Raw genomic sequence first — 12670 nt, 5'->3', positions numbered from 1 at the left:
AAAGTTCTTCACACAGCACATAGTCAACCTGTGGAACTCCTTGCCAGAGGAGGCTATGAAGGCTAGAACTATAACAGAGTTTAAAGAGAAGCTAGATAAATTCATGGAGGTTAGGTCCATAAAAGGCTATTAGCCAGGGGGTAGGAATGGTGTCCCTGGCCTCTGTTTGTCAGAGGCTGGAGAAGGATGGCACGAGACAAATCGCTTGATCATTGTCTTCAGTCCACCCCCTCCGGGGCACCTGGTGCTGGCCACTGTCGGCAGACAGGCTACTGAGCTAGATGGACCTTTGGTCTGACCCAGTTCGGGCATTCTTATGTTCTTATGAATTTGAATTTATAAATGCTGCCGTTTTTGAAAAGCTCTTATTTTTCAAAAACAGTCTGCAGAATTTGTAGGCCTAGATTCCTACAGAGAAAAACTATATTATTGTCATTGTTATGAGACAGGTTTCCTTTGCTTACACCAGTTTCAACTGAATTATTCTTGATTTATAATATAATATATATTTTGAGAGAGAGGAGATTCAAGAGCACAACCTGAATGACGGTTTTAGGGGTAATGTAAATACAAGCATTTCACTAGTATCTTCATAATCTCTCTCTTACACACGTACACACACAAAATACAAATATGATGGTTGCACAATTAAACTTTTACATTTCTTGGCTTCCCTGAGAGTTAAGATTCCAAAAGCAAAGTTATATTAGCGCACTAAGTCCTCCATGCTTTGTAATGTATATTTTAAAACAAAGAATGTGCTAGCAAGCTGTACATTTAACTGTACAAACATATAAATGTGACTTGTGCATTTAGGAACTGCATTGAGTTTAACTGTGCAACCTGTTCATTTACATTTAATTTTTTACGGCCAGATACATAGAATATAGTGGATTTAGCAAGCAGAGTAAGTGGCACAAAGTGCACTTAAAACAGCTGTCTATGGCCAATGGAGAATTCCCTCCTAGCCAGAGGAATTCTTCTCTGACAGCTGTCTCCTGTGCCAGCTACACTCTATGCTTCTGGCAGAGGGAGTAAAGGGAAGCAGCCCAGGAGAATTAATCCTACTCTTAAGGCTCTAGAAAGACCTTGCACTACTGGTGTAATTTAGAGCTGCTCTTTTGTAGTTCTAACTTATGCTGGACCTGATAGCTTCCCCCCACCCCACCCTGCATTTGATCAGAGCTCTAATGAAAATAATAATTTCCCCCCTTGAGTTTATATTTTGCTTATATTAGTTATTCAGAGTTTGTCTGGAACAATTTGTTTTTCATAGCTTTTCTATTTCTGGTAATAGATTTTGCAAGTTCCTTGTTATCAGCAAGTGACCTAGCTGTACATGCATAGCTCATCTTTTGTCAGACATACTGATAAATGTACATGGATTTCTATTGCACAATTTCACAGTTTTCAGACAATCATAACTAAAAGGGGAAACAACTACTTTTTAGTGAAAGCATATATGCTAAAAAAGGAAGCCTTTATTATGCAATTAGCCACTTGAATTCATATTTCCAAATTTCACTATTTCTGCAACTTATTTTATGTCATTCATGACTGGTTGATTTGTTTTTAGTGGAGGAAAGGTGGCCTCAGGTTTCCTGTTTTATAAACTGATTTTAGTTTTCTTTTGAGACACCTATTATCTTAGCAGAGACCTTTTCTTGTCCTATGCACTTAAATCAAAATAATAAAATAAAACATTTACAATAATTATCATGTCTCTGAACACCTGGCTTGCAAAATGCTGGACATCTATGTGACTACTACTCAACACACCTATATAAAATAATGTAAAGAACTATTAATGTGTCCAAGTACATTCATTACCTGTAGTAGATTTAAGGGCCGAAGACCTGAAGCATTTTTTAAACCAAAAGGGCTGCCTGTTAAATTAAAAGTAGGCAACCATTACTCACTTAGATGCACATCATCAAATCAAATACAGCACACCACGCCAATTAGATTATTTTTAAATATTCCAAACTTACAGCATGGCACAGTTAAGTTTTATATTTAACAGAGTAGTGTTCTTTATAGAACTGAACATTGCATTATTCAGACTTAGCTTAGGAGAACTGACTGATTAGATAGTTCTATCAATATTAAACACAGTATATTGCAAATACTACTATAGGTTCAATTTCTGTAGTCTGGCACACTCTGGTCTGGCAACATCCGGGGTCCGAAATGATTTTAGTTAGTGGGATGTCCACTTATCATGGCGTGTGGCCAAGTTTCCTGCAGTCTCAAAGTTCGTTTATAGTCACCAGTCTTAGTTCTCAATGTTCTGTGCTGTTGTTTAGCTCTAATTTACTCCTCAGTGTCTTCTAATTGCCTCTGGAATTTCCACTACATGCATCTGATGAAGTGGGTCTTTGCCCACGAAAGCTTATGCTCCAATAAATCTGTTAGTCTATAAGATGCCACAGGACTTCTAGTTGTTCTTGCAGATTCAGATTAACACGGCTACCCCTCTGATACTTCAAAGAGCCCTGTAAAGCAGGGGAAGTGTTGGTAATGCTGCTAGACCAGGAGTGGGGAACCTCCAGCCAACAGACTACATGCACTTTATGAGGGTAAGCTGCTGGTGGGCTGCAAGATGGTTTGCTTCCTGAGTGTCCACAAGCACAGAGTCCTGCAGCCCCCAGTTGACGTGATTCAATGTTCCTGGCCAATAGGAGCTGTGGGAAGCAGTGGCCTGGCCTGCAGGTTCCCCACCCCTGTTGTAGACAATATTGACCTCCTATGGTTTGGTAAATTCTATGGTTCAGCACTGGTCAGATCCTGAGGGTGCCAGACTATAGAAGTTCAACCTGTACTGTGATCTAGATAATGTATGCAGAGAGCATCCTAGCATGTTCTGTAGTTCTTCCTCTATGTTTGCATCCCACACATGGACATGTCTGGAATCCCAACGAAACAGCAGTTCTGACAGCTGCATTAGAGAGAGGAAAATATTGAAACAATGCAAATTATAATAGCTTTTTTGAAGATCTCAGTCCAAAACAATTTCTGAGAGGATAAACATCTAAGAAACATTAGGCATTTTTCTGCTCTGTTCGGAAAAAGATTGCAGACTAAGAACTTAAACACTTCTCACCAATGAATGTTGAAGTATACTGATTTCTACAGCAATATTTTATGGTGGCTAAAATGCTAATACATACTTTAAAACACAGTCTAGTAAAAGAATAAGGGTCTGAAACACTGAAACATGGGTCCTCTCCTAAATTCTTCTCTTCTGGTAGTGATGATTGCAAGTCATTTTGAACTTGCAATGTGACCTACCTCAGAAACTCCTGCTGGGTGACTGAAATGTATAACCAGCTGCATAATACATCTCCCTAACCTAACCCCCTGAAGATAACTACTTCAGACACACTCAACCTCAGCTGAACTTAGACTAAGAATGTAGAGATCATTCCCAAATTCAGGTCACTGAGGCCTATGTCCTAAAAGGGATTGAGGTATCCTGGCAATCTGCAACACCATCCTCTCTCAGCTGCCATCTAAACTTGCTTGGCACTTAAATGTCTACTGTAAAAGTTGCCTAGACACCTAAGTTTCTTCCCTCTGGGCACATGCACCTCATCCTATTAGTCTGGACACCTACTGTGATGGTACTGCCCGGTACGCAATACCGGCACCTCCAGATGCAGTACCAACACCCCCAGTCAGAGCTCAACAACTTTTCCCCTGAAGTACCAGCACTTTTTTTTTTTAAACGAAAAAAGCACTGCCTAATGGATACCTCTATGCACAAGTGAGATCCATAAACCAGGAAGAGACAGGCTGGTAAATGTCTATCTTGCCCTTTGGGCCTGATCTAAACAAACACTGAACATACCTGTGTGATCAGGCTCGATTCAAAATATAGCAGCAGTGCAGTTGTGCCTCCTCACTTATAACTTCTAGCACAATAGTTAGAGCACTCACCTGGAAGTTTGGGTGGCCTAGGTTCATGCTCCCATCTGCCAGTAGGGGAGAAAGGATTTGAACAGGGGTCTCCCACATCTCGGAAGAGAGCGCTAACCACTGAGGTAAGTTATTTTGATGTCGGTTCACCCTCAGTCTCTCTAGTTGGAGCTGTTCTGGATAAATGCTCACTGTGCCAGAGAGAGAGCCTAGCAGTAGTACACTTACCCAAGTGCTGGCTAACCCAGAGTCCAATCCCCATGCTTCAATGATTCTATAATTATTTATCTTCAATTAAACAGCTTTGAGAGGAGAGACTAAGGCAGATCCACAGCAAAAAGTCCCAAAGTCCAGTAGTTAGGGACATGGGAGATCCCCAATCAAATCTTTTCCTCCCATCAGAGAATATCTTATTACCTTTTTATAAAACCATTGTATGCTCATATCTTGAATACTGCGTACAGATGTGGTCGTCTCATCTCAAAAAAGATATATTGGCATTGGAAAAGGTTCAGAAAAGGACAACAAAAATGATTACGAGTTTGGAATGGGTCCTATATGAAGAGAGATTAAAAAGACTTGGGACTTTTCAGCTTAGAAAAGAGAAGACTATATGATAGAGGTCTATGAAATCATGACTGGTGTGGGAAAAGTGAATAAGGAAAAGTTATTCAATTATTTCTAGAATATAAGAATTAGGAGTCACTGAATTAAATTAATAGGTAGCAGGTTTAAAACAGACAAAATTAAGTTTTTCTTCACTCAGCGCACAGTCAACCTGTGGAACTCCTTGCCAGAGGATGTGGTGAGGACTAGGACTTTAACTGGGTTCAAGAAAGAACTAGATAAATTCATGGTGGTTAGGTCCATCTATGGCTATTATCCAGGATGAGTAGGAATGGCTTCCTAGCCTCTTGTCAGACGCTGGGAATGGCTGATGGGAGAGGGATTGCTTGAAGATTCCCTGTTCTGTTCACTTCCTCTGGGGCATATGGTATTGGCCACTGTCAGCAGACAGGATACAGGGCTAGACGGACCTTTGGTCTGACCCATTGTGGCCACTCTTATCAGCTGGTGTGGCAACTGAGCCTGGGTTTCCCACATTCTGAATTAGTGTGGTCTCCACAAGGCTAAAACTTATAAGGGAGGCACCACCACCATCTCTTCCTGCCTCTAGGGAAGGGCTTAAAACAGATTCCTCTCATTAGAATCTCCCATTGGCTATTTTGGCAGCTCCCTATCTAATATCATGGCTTCTGTGGATCCCTTTCTTAAGCACTTATTTCTCCCCACTGGGAGTCTAGGTACCCAACTCAGCTTTCTGGATAGTGGTGTTGTTCTTGTGATTTTTCTGAGCACTTGAGTGTTGCAATGCCTAAACCCCCTGTGGATTCAAACCTGAATGTACACACTATCCTTTCACTGGCACATTTCCACTGCTTTCATATTCTACGTTCACTGCAGTTAAAGACTCCTGCTATTTAACATGAGCAGAATGTTTCCACATGATAGCTCTTTAACCAATTCATACTAACCTGCCTGAGAGGCAGACTGCATTGCAGCTGGCAGCGCACTTGGTACCAGACCTCCTGATGGTAAAATGCCACTCAGATTTATACCTGCAGGGGTTATGGCGCCAGTATTACACCCCAGCATAGGGTTTGAGCCACTCATCAATGTCTGTGCTCCACTATAGAAAAAGAAAGAAAACACATCAAATCTAAGTGGCACACTTGTGTATGAAGAACTAGATTTCTGCTATGCAGTCTCCGACAACACCATTAACAGTTTGCTCCAAATGTGTTCTATTTAAGGTGACTGATCAGAACATTAAAATTATCCTATTTATTAATTCATCCCAAACTAACATTAAATGAATGTTACTGTTGAGTGTGAAACATGCCATGTGTCCTCCACAATACAGACATCAAGGCATCTTAAAAAAACACATAGAGGAGTATCAAAGTACCTAGGATTTGAAGTGTATAATTCTTTTACTCTAAGCCTGCAGTATTTCTAAACACAAAGACTAATACAACCTTAAACACAGCAGCACTGACAGGACATAAAAAAAGCTTGAGAGCAGGCTCATGTTTTCCTTCAGCAACTTGAAGAAATCTGTTTAATAGATTTGGAATGAGGAGTTGCTGCTGGAGAGTTCAGATGAGCAATTCACACATCTGACATGGTTATGGTGCACTCTGCTTTAAGGAGTCAATAAAAATCTTCCTTGATAATAACAGGAATAATTCCACTATTGGCAGAAGTGCTTTTAAAAAGTAAGACTAATTTAAGTCTCAGAATAAGTGTAAAAATGCTTAATAAAATAATATGATCATAAGAAAGATACCTATTAAATGGAATATCAGTGTAACAGGTTTAAAACAAACAAAAGGAAGTCTTTCTTCATATAATATACAGTCCACCTGTCTAACTCTTTGCCAGAGGATGTTGTAAAGGCCAAAAATATACAACAAGGTTCCAAAAAGAGCTAGATAAATTTGTAGAGGACAGGTCCATCAATGGTTATTAGCCAGGTTGGGCAGGGATAGTGTCCTAAGCCTGTCTGCCAGAAACCACTGGCAAAAAAGGATGGATCACTTGATGATTACCTGTTCTGTTCATTCCCGCTGGGACACCTAGCACTGGCCACTGTTGAAAGACTGGATAGTGGGCGAAAAGGACCTTTGGTCTGACTCAGTATGGTTGTTCTTCTTATAAACATTTTACACAGATTCTTTTACTCACATGGGCTTTTAGAAAGAATTTTGTTTAATTATTTTAATTTGGAATGATCTGCATATCCCATCTCCTTTTTCACAATGATTAATAATAAAGAACAGTCAAGTGGGAAAACTGTAATAACAAAATCTCAAGAGCTATCATAGGTTTTGTAGCTAGGCAAGCACCTGTCGTTAAATCCTATACATCATCAAATCTCAAAATACACAGATCAGTAGTTCTCATTCAACTTCATCAGCATTCAAATATTGGATTTCTTGTGTTTGAGCATCTCACAAAACTGCATAAATGCTGAATTACATCATTAGAGTCTGAAACAATACATATTCATTGCACATCCTGAAAAAGCCCTGACTTAAAGAGCATTGAAAATTTCTGTAAATCAATATAAGGCAGGTTATTAAGAAACCACTAAAATAAAGTGACTTACCACACAGAGCCCACTACATTGATGAAGTTAAGTCCTGCAGGGTTTGCCATGACCTGGGTAGAGGTGGTTCCTGTAGTAATGGATGTTACCATGGTGGAAAGAGGAATGGTCATTACAGGCAATGCCTGGCTCAGAGACATTTGCTGCTGAGCAAACGGGGTTAACAAAGTGGGCTGAGGGGTGAAGCCTGAATCTTGGGGAGTAGGGGTGGCAGAAGGGGTAATAGGAGTTGAGCTCTGAGCGTCAGAAGGGTGTGGGGTCGATGAAGGGGTGTTGGTTGGAGTAGGAGTAGATGGTTTAGGAGTTCCAGACCCTGCTCATTGAGAAAAATAAAAAGTGCTAGTTTGTTATAAAAGGCCAGTCTTTTTGTAAAATAAGGTTAATGGAATCTTATTTAGCACGGATAATTTGTTCCAGTTTTTTAAACTGCAAGTGTTAATTTCTACACATGACATATGAGTGTTGTTGCACTCGCCCATTATTAAGGATGCAGTATATCACACAGAAACCTCATTTCCACTTTTACCAAACACAAATTTGTATCTTCCATTAAGTGCTTTTAAAATGCATAGTACACTAAGTCATGAGTCTGTTGGAAATATTTTTAAGTCACTGCAGAACAATTTTGCTGAGTGACCATTTTGACTCAATTAATATTTTTGGTTAAAAAATATAAAAAATATAGTCCTTATTAAAGGTCTGTATAACACCATCATGCTAAAACATGGAAAACAACAGATTCAACAAAGAACAGATAACAGTTTCAGTGATCAAATGGGGTCAATGGTAACCACCTAAATTCTATCCAACAGATATTTAGAACGGTATTTGCCAGAGTTCAGTCAAATCACAAAAGAAATAAACACTTTTTTTGCAGGAGATAATACTGCATCTTTAAAAGTTACTGTGTAATTCCTTCTGCTTAAATGTAGAATGTATTGATACATTTGTTGTGAATGCAGTATGCACAGTTTATCAATAGAAGAAACAAAAACCAGAAAAAGTAAAAAACTCAAAAGCTCTTGAGGTGTTCTCTTTTTTAGCTTTCATGTCCTGCAGAAAGAAAGGAAAGAAATGTAAATGTCCAAAAGCTGCGACCAGAGCTTTACTTACAGTAACAACTGTGTGCAGTAGATTTACATAATCCATACCAGCAACATAAAAAGGTGTGAACAGAACTGTTAGAAAATTTATGAAGTCTTTCTTATGTTTTTCTTTGTGCAAAACAAGAAGGCAGAAAAATTACACCTTTTGAGCTACCCAAAAGATTTTAAATTATTTAAATCAAAAAACAAAAAACAAAGGGAACCCCCCCAAAAAAAACCCTTATCACTGTGCAGCATACTGAAATGTTCAGTGTGCAAATATTCAGAAAAAGGGAAAACTGTGGCTGTGTTTTCTCTCTCTGTACAAATCTATTCACGAAAGGTCTCAAGACACATTTTTAAAATGGTTTATGATCTATAATTACAATAAACCTGTCACTGTTAATTAAAAAAAAAAATCAATCTCAGATGTCACTCATTTTAGAAAATTACATTTTAACACCTTACATTTTGGTGCTATAATCATCATCACATTTCTGTAATCAACAATGATTGGTAAAACAGTGTTGGAGTGTTTTAAAAAATCATCTCATAGTTTATTGTATCACCATCTTGGGACTGATCAGGTTATATACATACACACAGATACAACTGTACCAGCTCCTATGACATTTAAAAAGAATCAATTCCTTAAATTATGTAAATGCAAATTGGTCTTATATACTCTTACTTTTACACTGGAGGAAAGAACCACACTTTGGAGTCTCACTGTCACATTAGCTACCATGCTTTTTTAAAAAAAGAGAATCATACTGGTTGCATAAAATGTATTAAAACGTATACACAAAGGGTGCATACATATATATTTATATATATATACAGAAAAACAAACACAATTACAGTAAACATAAAATACATACAGTGAACAAGAGACCTGCCTGAAGCTTTGCACAACTTATACAATTTAGAGTACACTATAATACATTTAAGTTTCACCATTCCACTGGTTAAGTTTATCTCAAGAAGCATTATGCAAAAGCCTAAGATTTAATGGAGAATTTAGTTCGTGACTCACTTTGTGAAGAGCTCGCAGGAGACATGGCAGCTGGAGAAAGCATGCTAACTTGACTAAGATCCATAGACTGTTTCCGAGAAAGACTGGGAGGCTTGGAAGTAGGAGGAGGAGGAGTTGGGGATTTTAGGTGGCCACTTGACTGCTGTGAACTAAAAATATTACCTGAAAAAGCACATTTAATACATGTTAGGGTTCTGTGGAGGAACACTAGTTAGAATATTTTCCATTACATACATCCTTGAACAATACTAGTTAACTAGAAGCAGTCAGATCAGTTTTGAAAAATGCTCTCCATAACCTATAGAAGTAAAGTTTTTACATTATATTTGAAGTTATTACATTAAGTAATGAAACCTCACACTTCAAAGACAAGGGAAACAGACAGAAGGAGGGAGAGAATAAAAAGCTAAAATGTATTTACCTGAAGAACTATTTCCTGAACTTGAAGGTAATTTGATGGGAGGAGGTCGGTGTTTTACACCCTTCCCCAATACTGAAGACTGGACAGACCCTGATAGACTCTCTGGCTGCTAAGAAGAAACAGAAATTAAAGATATATTAACCCAGTTGGAAATCACATTATACATGCTAGTAGAAATAAGTTACTATTAAATTAAAGCATTTCTATTAGAATTCAGAAGCAAGGTAACTTTCAGGAAGTGGTGTACTTTTGTGGGGAACATTAGAAACACAATCTGTGATCTATTTCAGATGCAGCTTTTGCCAAAAGCGATCTACAGACAGGTGGCAAAATTAAAATAAAACAAGTAATGAGAATTATATTGCTTCTTTCCTATTTTGAATTAATTACTAATGACATTCCAGGAGCAGAAGAATGACAGACATATTACTGAAAGAAAGAAAGAAAAACTTGGTCTTACAGATAAATTTTATTTTTTTGTCTGTCAATACTGAGGCACTCGGGATTCAAGGAATAGAATCAGAATATGGGAACAGGAATATTAATACTTGGGTGAAATCCTGGCCCCACTGAAACTGATAAGGAGTTTTTGTCATGCTTGCACCATTATATTTAGAATGAAGGTGTTCTGCTTTTTGTTTGACTAATTATGATCAGAATTTTTTAAAACGAATTAACCCTAACCTTTACAGCTATTCAAATGCGATGATGGTCCGCCAGGGTTAGCTCCTGGTGGGCCACCGCTATATAGTGGACAGGATCTGGACCGTGGGCCGATATTTGCCCACCCTGATCTAGATACATGTAACTATTAGTTCAGATTATCAGACAATCTGTTTCAGAAAAAATAAATTTACAGATAAAAGCCGAGTACTTAAATTTACATGCCTGGAGTATAAATTCAGTATAATAGTAATATTATAAACATACCGGTACTGTCTGTTCTTTCAGGTTCATGTACATGACAAAACACGAAGACATTATCAAATAAACAACTTCAAAACTCCATTTACTATTTCCAAATTTATTTTTACTACTCTTAATAAAATTAGTGCTTGATAGTTTCCTCTGTCAGTCTTTTTGACAGGAAGGAAAACTAAGTCAGCCTTCTTCAGTTCCCTAGAAAAAAACTCCTGGCTAACTTTAACAATAAAACTTTAACAATAAAATTAACCACATTACTTAAAAATTAAGAGTAATTCCAAAAGTTTTCTTAGCTGAATTATGGTTCCTTTAAAGTTCTTTTCAAGTTGGGCATGTATGCTAAGAGCTGAAGCTTAGCTCTTTGTATTTTTCAGACTGTGGCCTCTAAAGGCTCTGAAATGCAAGAAACACCATTTTCCTTTTATGTGCTTCTATTTTTTCCTTTAAAAATCCTTTAAGTTCCTGCTGATGATAAACTTAAATACTTAAGGTTTCTTTTAAACCTTTTCAAACTCCTTTCTTTACTACTCAAGATGATAACTACTTTACATCCAAAGAGGTTAAGATAGTCAAAAAGGGTGATCTACCGCTTCTTTGAACTTAGATCATGGTTTACAAAATGAGATCGTTTTATTTATTTATTACAAAGGGATACTATAAGGCAGAATGTAGTTACAGGTTGAAACTCCCAAATCTGGGACTCTCTGGTCCAGCAGGGCCACAGATGTTGCTGGACCAAAGAGCCCCGGAGGCACAAAGCAGGAGGCAGCCAGAAGAACACAGGGCTGTGGAGCTTTGGCTGGGCCAGCAAAGGCTAGGCCAGGTGGTAGCTGGGGATCTCCCAGCATCAGTGGGGCCAGGAGGGGGTGAGAAGCCCTGCTCCTGCCAGAGAGCCCCCAGCACCAGTAGGACCAGGCGGCGGCCAGGCAGCCCTGGGGAAGCCCCAGCTGGATCAGGACTGGCCCTGCCAGTGGGGCCGGTGGTGGCTGGATGGCCCCAGCAGGGGAACTCTCTGGTGTTATCAATGCCAGGGAATCCCTGGAGTCAACAGGGCCAGGCAGTCGGGGAACCCCAGCTGGGGAACCCCTGGAATCCCTGGCTGCAGTGGGGCTTGGGTGACTGGGTGGCCCGCGTCAGAGAACCCCCGCCAGTGGTGTGGCCAAGTGGCAGCAGGTTAACCTGGGCTGGGGAGCCCCCAGCAGCAGTGGGCTGGTGGCTTCCAAGCAGGGCTGCCGGTGTCCAGGGGGCCCCAGCAGGAAAATCCAGGGAAATCCCTACAACAGTGAGCAGGAGCCCCAGCCTTGGGATCCTGGGAGTGGGGTAGCCAGTAGGAGAGTATTGACCTCCCTTTGTACGGCAAACTCCCCTTGTTTGGGACTAGGGAGATCCAACCTGTAATCAGGAGGAAAGGAGAAACAAAGCAGCAAATGCTAGCTGAGGTAGAGAAAGAACTAGAACAGTGGGATTAATCTAAAATGCAGAAACAACACAACATATACACTGATGGGTCCATCAGCACCAATCTTTCAGTTATGGGAATTCCTGCCAGACATGCACAGAGGAACATACCCTTAAGAGCAGGGAGGGGTTGGAAAGATAGGGTCTGTGGACTGGATCCAGCCTGCCAAGCTGTTTTATCCAGTCCATGGCTGCCCAGCTGCTATCCTGCTCCCAGGCCAATCGAGACCTGGCAACATGGGAGCACGCAAAGTCTCTTCCCCCAGTGAGGGGTGGGGTGCATGGCACAAAAGGGAAACCTTATTTGTTCAAAACAGCTGGCAGTTCCCTCTAGGCACCACACTCTTGGCAGGGTTGCGGTGAGAGACTCTGCACGCACCCCTGCCTCCAGGCTCTAGGGGCGGGGTAAGCACGTGAAATCTCCTTCCCCTGCCAGGAGTGCGTGGTGCCTAGAGGGAACCACCAGCCATTTTGAACAGCTGGTGGGTCCCTCTAGATGCCGCATGCCCCTGACAGGTTTTTTAGGCTCATGATAGTCTTTAGTAGTAGACATCAAGTGGGTTACAACATTATGGCATAAGAATAATTTTGTTTCATTATCACTGAAACATGTGCTGGGTAAATTTAGGTGTCTCCAACTCTGCACACAGAAGTTT

The 12670-nt window shown here is 40.0% G+C and overlaps 1 protein-coding gene across 20 annotated transcripts in view; it reads right to left on the bottom strand.

Moving 5' to 3' along the window:
• SUPT20H (SPT20 homolog, SAGA complex component) overlaps positions 1-12670 on the bottom strand; it is a 61519-nt gene that overhangs the window by 7272 nt on the left and 41577 nt on the right. For 9 of the 20 annotated variants that reach the window (XM_075919134.2, XM_075919142.2, XM_075919144.2 and 6 more), the window contains 5 exons: positions 9633-9741; positions 9212-9373; positions 7091-7403; positions 5454-5608; positions 1831-1886 (listed from right to left, as the gene is read on the bottom strand). In XM_075919134.2, the coding sequence (XP_075775249.2) occupies positions 1831-1886; positions 5454-5608; positions 7091-7403; positions 9212-9373; positions 9633-9741 (795 nt within the window). The remainder of the gene's footprint in view (positions 1-1830; positions 1887-5453; positions 5609-7090; positions 7404-9211; positions 9374-9632; positions 9742-12670) is intronic. The other 11 variants (XM_075919146.2, XM_075919153.2, XM_075919152.2 and 8 more) reach the window with 7 other exon arrangements.

The sequence above is a fragment of the Pelodiscus sinensis genome, chromosome 1, assembly GCF_052426305.1.
Source record: "Pelodiscus sinensis isolate ZL-2025 chromosome 1, ASM5242630v1, whole genome shotgun sequence".
Classification (NCBI taxonomy): Eukaryota; Metazoa; Chordata; order Testudines; family Trionychidae; genus Pelodiscus; species Pelodiscus sinensis.
The sequence above is the reverse complement of the archived record's forward strand: the minus strand, read 5'-3'. Positions and strand labels throughout refer to the sequence as shown.